The sequence below is a fragment of the Panthera tigris genome, chromosome F2, assembly GCF_018350195.1.
Source record: "Panthera tigris isolate Pti1 chromosome F2, P.tigris_Pti1_mat1.1, whole genome shotgun sequence".
NCBI classification, from domain to species: Eukaryota; Metazoa; Chordata; class Mammalia; order Carnivora; family Felidae; genus Panthera; species Panthera tigris.
This window is the reverse complement of record NC_056676.1, coordinates 34,603,959-34,617,107: the sequence shown is the minus strand read 5'-3', so window position 1 is coordinate 34,617,107 and position 13,149 is coordinate 34,603,959. Positions and strand designations below refer to the sequence as shown.

Sequence of the window (13,149 nt, the reverse complement as noted above, 5' to 3'; positions counted from 1 at the left end):
AACCTCACAAACCAACTCTACTGGCTTCACATTTTTTCTTCTGCAGCTTCCTCATCTCTCTCTCAGCCTTCTTAGAATTGAAGAGAGTGAGGGCCTTGCTCCGGATTAGGCTTTGACTTAAAGGAATTTTGTGGCTGGTTTGATCTTCTCTTCAGACCACTCAGACTTTCTCCATATCATCACTAAAGCTGTTTTGCTTTCTCATCATTCATGTGTTCACCAGAGCAGCACTTTTAAATCCTCCAAGAACTTTTCCTTGGCATTCACAACTGGCTAACTGACCAAAGAAGTCTAGTTTTCAGCCCATCTTGGCTTTCAACATGCCTTTTCAACATGCCTCGCTAAACTTAATTTCTAGGTTTTGATTTCAAGTGAGTAACATGTAACTCTTCCTTTCACTTGAACACTTAGAGGGTATTATAGGTTTATTAACTGGCATAATTTCAATATTTTTGTGTCTCATGGAATAGTGAGGGCAAGAAATGGGGGAAGAGCCAGTTGGTGGAGCAATAAGAAGACATACAACATTTTTCAATTATGTTTGCTGTGTTATATGGGCACAGATCATGGCACCAGAAAATAATTACAATAGTAACACAAGAGATCATTGATCATAGATTACCATAACAAATATAATAATAATGAAAAATTTGAAATATTGTGAGAATTACTAGAATGTAACACACAAAGTAAGCAAATGCTGTTAGCAAATGCTACCGATAGTCCTGCTTGACTCCAGGTTGCCACAAAACTTCAATTTGTTCAAAATACACTATCTGTGAAGCATAATGAAGTAAAGCACAATAAAACAAAATATACCTGATGCAAATGTATGGAAAACCACTGTCCACCTACATGTACCTTTTATAAAGATTTCTCAGAGTATATTTGCATTAATTATGCTTCAATGCTTTAAATAAAAGGGTTTTAAAATAGAAGGCATGGCTGTTCATTGGAAAATCAATACAGAAGGTACAATACGGCAAATAGGAATTATGTTATAATAATGATTGAACTTTAGCAATAATCTGACATGATTTGCTGCTATGGTGTGAGTTTATATGTATATAGATAATAACATATATATACATATATATAGTCAGACATTCACTCTGCATTTTTACTGTTTTCTGCCATTGCTTTTTGTTTGTTTGTTTTTATTTATAATGTGATATACTTGACATGTTTGTTTCTGTTTATTGCTAGGTTATCCAGATAACTTTTGAAGAATTTGATCTGAAGATTGGCTATGATACCTTGATAATGAGTGATGGAGGTGAAGTTGGAGACCCCAGGACAGTGTTCCAAATGTAAGTTCTTAATGTTTCATTCTTTACTTCACCTATCAGGTCCTTATGAAAATTAACCCTTTTTCTTCCATTGGTCCCTCCCACTACCATCAACAGAAGTATAGGACCTCAGTTACTATCAGCTCACATGTAAGTATTTATTAGTCCTTCTTCAATGAGGCTTAAGGTACTTGATCTAAACACAATTTCTTAGAACCCGTGGCCAGATGGGAACCACTGGAAATGGAGACCTGGAGTGAAATTGCAAAGTGGTTGATTGGGACTTACTTTGGAAAACACTTTTGCCCCCACAGAGTTTAAAAAGAGACTGAAAAGGGGCACCTGGCTGACTCAGTACAGCATGTGACTCTTATTCTCGGGGTTGTGGATTCAAGCCCCATGTTGGGTATAGAGATTACTTAACAATAAAATCTTCAAAAAAAATAGACTGAGAAAATAAGTATAAAATATATCCCAGACAGTCTATCCTGAAGATGGTGGGAGCTGCTCATTTACCGGCGGCAGAATCATACCTAACTAAGTTGTGAGTCTATCAGTGGTTTGACATTTGACATACTTAGCAATGATAACTCTCAGAGTTAAGATAGTTAAAACAGACTAAACATGATTCTTTTTTTTTAAATTTTTTTAATGTTTATTTATTTTTGAGAGAGAGAGCGAGAGAGCATAAACAGGGGAGGGGCAGAGGGAGAAGGATACACAGAATCTGAAGCAGACTCCAGGCTCTGAGCTGTCAGCACAGAGCCTGACATGGGGCTTGAACTCACAAACTGTGAGATCGTGACCTGAGCCGAAGTCAGATGCCTAACCGACTGAGCCACCCAGGCACCCCTAAACATGATTCTTAAAGTGAGCTGAAAGAATGAGCATATATTGAAAAAAGGAAAATGTTAAGAACTTATTTACTGCCCACCTCTTGGACTATTCATTCCAATAATCTATTCATGATTGTGGCATGAAGAAATGCTTCAGGGAGAGTGTATTGCTTTCTCTGCTATGAACCTCAAAAGCTTAGAGTATACCGTCTCTCAGAATTCCCTTCATAATTGTTGATTTGCAATTGAGGTTTATCAACCTGATTTTCTCAAAATGGGATCGTTTTGCATCCCAATTACCTGGTCCACTCTTTTAAAATGTAGAATTCTGGACTCCCATATCTGACTTACTGAATCAGTATGTCTGGGCTTTGGAAGCAAAAGTCTACACATTTTTAATCTTTCCCTAATTTCATATAGATACCTAAAAATACTAAGGATTTTTATAAAAGTTTAATATTTTTCCACATTCCTTGACATTATACAATGTATGAAAGACATTTACCAAGTGGGATAAAGGAGTAGGGAATAGTCAAAATACTACTACTTTTAAGTAGTAGTTGACATACAATATTATATTAGTTTCAGGTGTACAGCATAGTAATTCAAAAATTATATATATTACAAAGCATTCACCATGATAAATGTAGTTACCATCTATCACCACACAAAGTTATTATATTATTGACCATACTTCTTATGCTATACTTATACTTATACTTGTACTTTTCATCCTCATGACTTATTTATTTTATAACTGGAACTCCATCCCTCTTAATCCCCTTTACCTATTATGCTTATCCCCCCACAGAATCCCCACTGGCAACTACCAGCCTGTTCTTTGTATTTGTGAGTCTGTTTATGTTGTGTTTTTTTCATTTGCTTTGTTTTTTTAGATTCCACATATAAGTAAAATCATAATGTATTGTCTTAGTCACCCTGACTTATTCTTTTTAGTAAAATACCCTCTAGGTTCATCTATGTTATTACAAATGGCAAAATGTCATTCTTTTTTATGGCTGAGTAGTATTCCATTGTATGTATACTGTTATCTTCTTTATCCATGGAGAATCTATGCCCTCTCTAAAGAGGGCAGAAGATAGTTCCAGCCAATTTTTGCTATGTGATAATTCAGACCTAAGGTTGCTAGTTTGTGAAAAGAAATCACAAATTCAGATTTTTGATATGTAAATTTCTATTATGTGAAACATTGCACTTCCCAAATAACAATAAAAAAACATACTGATCAGATTAGCTCTGTGCTTAGCAATTTTTAATACAATATTATAGTATAATGAAATACAAACTATCAGATATAAAACCAAAGGAAATCTGGGAGGAATTGTAGATTATGTCTGGAAGATATTAGTCCAGTGTAGTGAAATATCTACCAGGCTCATCATCCAGATAAAAAATGCTGAGCTTTTTTAGTGGGAAGTATTAAAAATGAAATCACAATTTGAGCAACATAACCAAACATGTAGAACATGTAAAATACATGCCTTTTTATCCACCATACCTTAGGAAGCACAAAATGGAATTGTAGTAGGCTCTGAAATAAACAACTAGTGTGGTTGAGCAATGATAATCCATGTTGTAGGGGAAGGAGAAAAATTGAAGTTGAAGTCAATGTGCATTAAAATAAGAAAGAAGAGGTTTGGGGGGATTTTGTTTGGAAAAATTAGAACTAAGAAGGAATAATATTGGGATATTACGTATACATAAGGCAAAAAAAATTCCTAGAAAAAGAAAATAAAAACACACATAAATAAAATACCATTGTTTTTGATTATGAAATTAACCAGACAAAATTACTCCTTCAATTAACATAGAAGTTTGAAAGACTTACTCCCAGTTTCTGTACTTAATCATATTGGAGATTGGAAACTAGTCTAGAATCTCAAAGGGGAAGTGGGGGTGGGATGCAGGTGCCAGCCAGGCACATCCCTGGGCAAGAGCTGAGCTACAGAAAGGTCAGAAGAGGATCCTGTAGGAAAGGGATCAGGAAAGGGGCCTATCTTGCCCAAGTTTAAAAATAATATTGGGGCACCTGGGTGGCTTCTTTGGTTAAGTATCCAGTTCTTGGTTTCATCTCAGGTCACAATCTTGCATGATCCTACGTCAGGCTCTGTGCTGATAACACAGAGCCTACTTGGGATTCTCTCTGCCTTCCTCTGTCTGTCCCTCCCCCACTCATAGCCCCTCTCTCTCTCTGTTTCCCTCCCTCCCTCTCTCTCTTTCTCTCTCTCTCTCTCTCAAAATAAATAAATAAAACTTTAAAAAATTTTAAATAAAAACAGTATTATGTATGTGGCATGGTAAATTGTCAAGAAATTATTTTTAAAAAACCCATTTGAAGGGAATTTATTCTTATTTATTTATTTTTAGTTTTAATTTCAGTATAATTAACATAATTTATATTAGGTTCAGGTGTACAATATAGTGACTCAACAATTCTGTACATTACTCAGTGCTTATCATAGTAAGTGTATTCATAATCTACTCCACTGATTTAACTCATCCCCCACCTACCTCCACTCTGGTAACCATCTGTTTGTTCTATACATGTAAAAGTTTTGTTTGTTTGTCTCTTTTAGTCTTTGTTCATACCTTTTGTTTCTTAAATTCCACATGAGTGAAATAGTATGGAATTTTCTTTCTATAACTGATTTATTTCACTTAGATCCATCCATGGTGTTGCAAATGGCAAGATCTCATTCTTTTTATGACTGAGTAATATTCCACTGTGTGTGTGTGTGTGTGTGTGTGTGTGTGTGTGTGTGTGTGTGTGTGTTCTTATCTTCTTTATCCATTCATCTATTGATGGCCACTTGGGTAGCTTCCATAATTTGGTTATTATAAATAATGCTGCAGTAAACATAGGGTTGCATACATCTTTTCAAATCAGCATTTTCATACTCTCTGGGTAAATACCCAGTAGTAGAATTACTGGATCATATGGTAATTCTATTTTTGAGTTTTTGAGAAACCTCCATACTATTTTCCATGGCAGCTGAACCAGTTTGCATTCCTACCAATAGTGTACAAGTGTTCTTTTCTCCACATCCTCACCAACATTTGTTGTTCCTTGTGCCTTTGATTTTAGCCATTCTGACATGTGCAAGGGGATATATCATTGTGGTTTTAATTTGCATTTCCCTGATGACTGATGTTGAGCATCTTCTCATGTGTCTGTTGGCCATCTGTATGTCTTCTTTCGAGAAATCTGTTCATTTCTGTTCATGTCTTCATCTCGTTTTTTAAATGGATGATTTGGGTTTGGGGTATTGAGTTATATAAGTTCTTTATGTACTTTGGATACTAATCCTTTTTTTAGATATGTCATTTGCAAATATCTTCTCTTGCAGGTTGTCTTTTAGTTTTGTTGATTGTTTCCCTCACTGTACAGAAGCTTTTTATTTTGATGTAGTCCCAATAGTTTGTTTTTGCTTTGTTTCCCTTGCCTCAGGAGATACATTAGAAAAATGTTGCTATGATTGATATCAGAGATATTATTGCCTAGGCTCTCTTCTAAAATTCTTATGGTTTCAGGCCTCAGATTTACATCTTTGATGATTTTGAGTTTATTTTTGTGTATGGAGTAAGAAAGTGGTCCAGTTTCATTCTTTTCCATGTAGCTGTCCAGTTTTCCATACAACATTTGTTGAAGAGATTGCCCTTTTCTCATTACATATTCTTGCCTCCTTTGTCAAAGATTAAGTGACCATGTAATAATGAGTTTATTTCTGGGTTTTCTGTTCTGTTCCATTGATCTATGTGTCTGTTTTTGTGCCAGTACCATACTGCCTTGCTTACTTCAGCTTTGTAGTATATTTTGAAATCTGGGATGGTGATACCTCCAGTTTCATTCTTCTTTTTGAAAACTGCTTTGGCTATTTGGGGTCTTTTGTGATTCCATACACAAAATTTTAGGATTACTTCTTTTAGTTCTGTGAAAAATGCTGTTGATATTTTAATTGGGATTGCATTAAATGTGTAGATTGCTTTAGTAGTATAGACATTTTAATAATATTTGTTTTCCAAATCTATGGGCATGGAATATCTTTGCATTTGTTTGTGTCATCTTCAGTTTCTTTCATCAGTTTTATAGTTTTCAGAATACAGGTCTTTCACTTCAGTTAAGTTTATTCTAGGTATTTTGTTATTTTAGTGCAATTATAAATGTGATTATTTTCTTAATTTCTCTTTCTGCTACTTCATTATTAGTGTATAGAAATGCAACAGATTTCTGTATATTTATTTTATATCCTGTGATCTTACTGAATTCATTTATCAATTCTTGTAGTTTTTTGTTGGAGTCTTTGGGGTTTTCTATATATGGTACTATGTTATATGAATAGAGACAATATTTTTCTTTCTTACCAATTTGGATGCCTTTTATTTCTTTTTGTTATCTGATTGCTGAGGTTAGGACTTCCAGTACTATGTTGAATAAAAGTGGTGACAAGGGGCATCCTTGTGTTGTTCCTGTCCTTAGGGGAAAATCTCTCAGTTTTTGACCATTAAGTTTGGTGTTTGTTGTGGGTTTTTCATAAATGGTTTTTAGTATGTGGAGGTATGTTTCCTCTAAACCTACTTGTTGGCAGTTTTTGTCATGAATGGATGTTGTACTTTGTCAAATGCTTTTTCTGCGTCTTGAGAGGATCATGTTGTTCTTATCTTTTCTCTTGATATGATGTATCACATTGATTGATTTGCAAATATTGAACAATGCTTGCATCTTGAGAATAAATCCCACTGATCTTGGTGAATAATTTTCTTAATGTATTGTTGGATTCAGATTGCTAATATTTTGTTGATGATTATTGCATCTTATTTATCAGAGATATTAGCCCATAGTTCTCTTTTTTGTGGTATCTTTTATCATTTTGATATCAGGGGAATGCTGACCTTATAGAATGAATTTGGAAGTTTTCTTTCCTCCTCTTTTTTGGAATAATTTGAGAAGAATGGGTATTAATTCTTTTTTAAATGTTTGGTAGAATTCACCTGTGAAACTGTCCAACCCTGGACCTTTGTTGGGAGTTCTTTGATTACCAGTTCAATTTCATTGCTGATAATTGGTCTGTTCACATTTTCTATTTCTTCCTGATTCAACTTTGGAAAGTTATATTTTTAGGAATTTATCCGTTTCTTCCAGGTTATTCAATTTGTTGACATACAATTTTTCATAATAAACTCTCATAACCCTTTGCATTTCTCTTGTGTTGGTTCTTATTTCTCCTCTCGTTTGTGATTTTGTTTAGTTGAGTTCTCTTTCTCTCTCTTTTTTTTAATGAGTCTGGCTAAAAGTTTAGCAATTTTGTTGATCTTTTCACAGAACCAATCCCTGGTTTCATTGATTTGTTCCATTGTCTTTTGTTCTATTGCATTGACTTCTGCTCTAATCTTTATTCCTTCCTTCCTTCCAATGGTTTTAAGTTTTGTTTATTATTTTTCTAGCTCCTTTAGGTGTAAGGTTAGGTTTTGAATTTGAGATTTTTCTTGCTTCTTGAGATAAGCTTGTATCACTATAAACTTCTCTTAGAACAGCTTTTGCTGCATCCCAAGATTTTGGACCATTGCATTTTCATTTTCATTTCTATGTATTGATTTCCTCTTTGATTTCTTGGTTGACTCATTCATTGTTTAGTAGCATGTTTACTTAACTTCCACATATTTGTGTTCCTTCCAGATTTTTTTCTTGTGGTTGATACCTAGTTTTGCAGCATTGTGGTCAGAAATAATGCATGATATGCCTTAAATCTTTTTTGAAGTTTTTGAGATATGTTTGTGTGATCTATTCTGGAGAATATACCCTGTGCATATTAAAAGAATGTGTATTCTGCTGATTTAGGATGGAATGTTCTGAATATATCCGTTAGATCCATTGGGTCTAATGTGCATTTAAAGCTATTCTTTCCTTATTGATACTCTATTTAGATGACCCATCTACTGATGTAAGTGCAGTGTGAAAGTCCCCTACAATTATTGTATTACTATTGATTGTGTATTTATGTTTGTTATTAACCATTTTATGTATTTGGTGATTTTATGTTGGGTACATAAATATTTACAAATTGTTGTATCTTCTTGTGAGATTGTTCCTTCTATGATTATTTAGTGTTCTTCTTTGTTACAGTCTGCTTGAAAGTCTATTGTAAACAATATAAGTATCACAACCCTGGCTTTCTTTTCACTTCCATTTGCATGATAAATGCTTTTCCATCCTTACATTTTTCAATCTGCATGTGTCTTTAGGTCTGAAATGAGGCTCCTGTAGGAAACATATAGATGGCCTTTGCTTTTTTTAATCCATTCTATTATCTTATGTCTTTTGGAGTGTTTGGTCCATTTGCATTCAAAGTAATTATTGATAAGTATGTACTTATTGCCATTTTACTTCTTCATGGTTGTTTTTGTAGTTCTCTGTTCTTCTCTCATGGATTTCTGGCTTTCTTTAGTGATATACTTGGATTCTTTTTTCTTTATTTGTTGCATATCTATTACTGGTTTTTGATTTGTGGTTACCATTAGGTTTATATGTAACATCTTATGCATATAACAGTCTGTATTAAGTTGATGGTTACTTAATTTTGAACCCATTCTGAAAGTACTAAATTTTTATTCCTCTCTGGCTTTAAGTATATGATGTCATACTTTACATCCTTTTACTTTATGAATCTTTTGACTGATTTTTATAGATATACTTAATTTTACCGCTTCTGTGCTTCCCACTTTTCTTATTCCTGAATATGGTCTTTCCTTTCCACTTAGAGAGTCCCCTTTAACTCTATAGTGTCTCCATGGGGCACTTTGTTGTACTATATCTTTAAGGACGGGGACTTGGTTTCCTATCACCCTCTGGCCCTTCCAAAACCTAGCTTGTAGATATTTAAACTTCTAGTGTTGAGATAAAACACAGCAGCACTGTTCTGCAGGCTGGGCAGGCAGCTTGGATGCAGAGTGAAGTCAGAGACCTGAAGAATGCATGGGACACATGAGGGGAGATTGTTTGCTCCTCTGTGAGGGCTTCCTGAATAGCAGTGGGCACAAACTCCCTTCTTCAGGGACACGAAGGGATGCTATTTTGCTCCTACCCATCAGCACAGATGGACTTTAGTGATCATCATAGTGTCCACAGTGAAGGCTTGAGCAACTTACACCAAGGCCTTACTCCCTGTGCTCTGGAGGTGCATTTTTACTAGGGTAAGTGTGCTGAGAGCCAGAGCAGCAGCAAGCCCCTCCCCAAGAAGACCAGCACAAACCCCCACACATACCCACCAAGTCTACTAACCATACAGTCCTGCAAATCTTCAGCTCTAGTGGAAATAGGATCTAGCCTCTTTGAACAAGCAGACAAAAACACACTTAGTTAAAACGCACCACACACTGGATACAGTCCAAATACTCCCTACTGCAGGCAAGAAGAAAGTTTGCAGAGGACTCACCTGAGGGAAAGAGAGCCAAAACAACAACAGAGTACACGCAGCATACACCAGAAACACATCCTGAAGTACCAGGCCCTGGACAGTATAGGACCTCTTCTTAATATAGCCATTACTGTCAGGAACAGGAAACATAATAGGCTTTCCTAACACACAGAAAGCAGAGACCTAGACAAAATGCCAAGACAGAGGAATTCATCCCAAAAGAAAGAAAAGGCCATGGCCAAGGATCTAATCAAAATAAGTATAAGTAGTATGCCTGAACCAGAATTTATTTATTATTTTTTATGAAGTTTATTGTCAAATTGGTTTCCATACAACACCCAGTGCTCATCCCAAAAGGTGCCCTCCTCAATACCCATCACCCACCCTCCCCTCCCTCCCACCCCCCATCAACCCTCAGTTTGTTCTCAGTTTTTAAGAGTCTCTTATGCTTTGGCTCTCTTCCACTCTAACCTCTTTTTTTTTTTAATATCCTTATGATTGTTACTTTAAATTCTGAACCAGAATTTAAAATAACAATCATAAGGATATTAGCTGGGCTTAAGAAAAATATAGAAGACCAGGGAGTCCCTTACTACAGAGATAAAAGACCTAAAAACTAGTCAGGCCAAAATAAAAAAATGCTATAACCAATATGTGAAACCAACTAGATGTAATTACCACAAGGCTAGAAGAAACAGAGGAACAAATAAATGATATGGAATATAAAAATATGGGAAATAATGAAGCTGAAAAGAAGAGTGAAAAAAATATTGGATCATGAATATAGACCTAGGAATTCAGCGATTCCGTAAAGAGTAATAGCATTCATATCATAGGAGTCCCAGAAAAAAGAAGAGAAGGAAAAGGAGATTTATTTGAGGAAATTATAGCTGAAAATTTCCCTAATCAGAGAAAGGAAACAGACATCCAAATCCTAGAAACCCAAAAACTACTGAAACTGAAATGGGAAAAAATAGAAATTTTGAACAGACTTAGAACCAGCAACTATATGGAATCAGTAATCAAAAATATCCCAACAAATAAAAGTCCAGGGCCAAATGGCTTCCCAGGAGAATTCTACCAAACATTTAAAGAATTACTGCCTATTCCTCTCAAACTGTTTCAAAATATAGAAATGGAAGGAAAACTTCCAAACTCATTCTGTGAGGTCAACTTTACCTTTATTCCAAAGCCAAAGACCCCACTAAAAAGGAGAATTACAGGCCAATATCCCTGATGGAAATGAATGCAAAAATTCTCAAAAAGATACTAGCAAATTGAATCCAACAGTACATTAAAAAAATCATTCACCATGATCAAGTGTGATTTATAACTGGGCTGCAAGGGTGGTTCAATATTTGCAAATCAATCAACATGATAGATCACATTAATAAAAGAAAGGATGAAAACCATATTATCTTCTCAATTGATGTAGAAAAAGCATTAGATAAAGTACAGCATCCATTATGGATAAAAACCCTCCACAAAGTAGGGATAGACAGAACATACCTCAACATCATAAAGATTATATATGAAAAACCCATAGCTAATATCATCCTCAATGGTGAAAAACAGCTTTTCTTCTACAGTCAGGAACAAGACAGGGATGTCCACTCTCACCATTGTTATTTAACATAGTACTAGAAGTCCTAGGCTCAGCAATCAGACAACAAAAAGAAATAAAATGCATCCATATTGGCAAGGAAGAAGTCTAACTTTCACTATGCGCATGTGACATGATACTCTATGTAGAAAACCTGAAAGACTCTACCATAAAATTTCTAGAACTGATATAAGAATTCAGTATAGTCACAGTATACAAAATCAGTGTACACAAGTCTGTTGAATTTCTATACACCAAAATGAAGCAGCAGAAAGAGAAATCAAGGAATCAATCCCATTTACAATTGTAAATTGTATTATTTTACATAATTTATTGTACATAAATTGTATTTATGTACAATTGTAAATTGTAAAACGTATGCCAACAAGCATAAGATACCTAAGAATAAACTTAACCAAAGAGATAAAGATGTGTACTCAGAAAACTAGAACACTTTTGAAAGAAATTGAAGATGACACAAAGAAATGAAATAACTTCCTTGATTATGGATTGGAAGAACAAATATTGTTAAAATATCCATACTACCAAAGCAATCTACACATTTAATGCAATACCCATCAAAATACCACAGCATTTTTCACAGAGCTAGAACAAACAGTCTTAAAATTTGTGTGAAATCACAAAAGACCCCAAATATCCAAAGCAATCTTGAAAAAGAAAAGCAAATGTGGAGGCATCACAATTCGAGACTTCAAGCTATATTACAAAGCTGTAGTTATAAAGACAGTATGGTACAGGCACAAAAAACAGATACATATAGAAAACTCAGAAATGGACCCACAACTACATGGTCAACTACTCTTTCACAAAGCAGGAAAGAATATACAATGGAAAAGACAGTCTCTTCAACAAATTGTATTGGGAAAACTGGACAGCAACCTGCAAAAGAATGAATCTGGAACACTATCTTACACCATACACAAAAGTAAATTCAAAATAGATGTGAGACAGGAAACCATCAAAATCCTAGAGGAGAACACAGGCAGCACCTCTTTAACATCAGCCGTAACAACTTGTTACCAGATATGCCTCTGAGGCAATAGAAACAAAAATAAAAACTGAACTATTGGGACTCGATCAAGAGAAAGCTTATCCTTAAGGGTAAGTAAAGGAAACAGTCAACAAAACTAAAAGGCAACCTTCAGAATGGAAGAAGGTATTTACAAATGACATGTCTGATAAAGGGTTACCGTCCAAAATATATAAAGAACTTATCAAACTCAACACCCAAAAAAACAAATAATCCAGTTACAAATGGGCAGAAGACATGAATAGACTTTTTAAAAATTTTTTTTAATGTTTTATTTATTTTTGAGAGAGAGAGAGAGACAGAGCATGAGAGCATGAGCTGGAGAGGGGCAGAGAGAGAGGGAGATACAGAATCCAAAGCAGGCTCCAGGCTCCGAACTGTCAGCACAGAGTCTGATGCAGGGCTCAAACTCACGAACAGTGAGATCATGACCTGAGCTGAAGTCAGATGCTTAACCAACTGAGCCACCCATGCCTCCCCATGAATAGACATCTTTTCCAAAGAAGACCAGCAGATGGCCAACAGACACATAAAAAGATGCTTAACATCACTCATCATCAGGGAAGTACAAATCAAAACTACAATGAGATACCATCTCATACCTTCAGAATGGCTAAAATTAACATAGGACACAAAAGATGTTGGTGAGGATGTGGAGAAACTGGAAGCCTCTAACACTGCTGCTAGGAATGCAAACTGGTGCAGCCACTCTGGAAAACAGTATAGTTTCCTCAGAAAGTTCAAAATAGAACTACCCTATGACCCGGTAACTGTATTACTAGGTATTTACCCAAAGGATACATATTGGTTTGAAGGTGCACCTACACCCCCAGTATTTATAACAGCATTATCAACAATAGCCAAATTATGGAAAAAGCCCAAATGTCCATTCAACTGATGAATGTATAAAGAAGATGTGGCAGGGGCACCTGGGTGG

General features: G+C 35.3%; 1 protein-coding gene across 6 annotated transcripts in view; it reads left to right on the top strand.

Annotated features, from left to right (window-relative positions):
- Positions 1-13,149, top strand: part of CNGB3 (cyclic nucleotide gated channel subunit beta 3) — a 273,696-nt gene that overhangs the window by 15,102 nt on the left and 245,445 nt on the right. For all 6 annotated transcript variants that reach the window (XM_042973520.1, XM_042973525.1, XM_042973523.1 and 3 more), the window contains exon 2: positions 1,207-1,310. In XM_042973520.1, coding sequence (XP_042829454.1) covers positions 1,264-1,310 — 47 coding nt within the window. In that variant the 5' untranslated portion in view covers positions 1,207-1,263. The remainder of the gene's footprint in view (positions 1-1,206; positions 1,311-13,149) is intronic.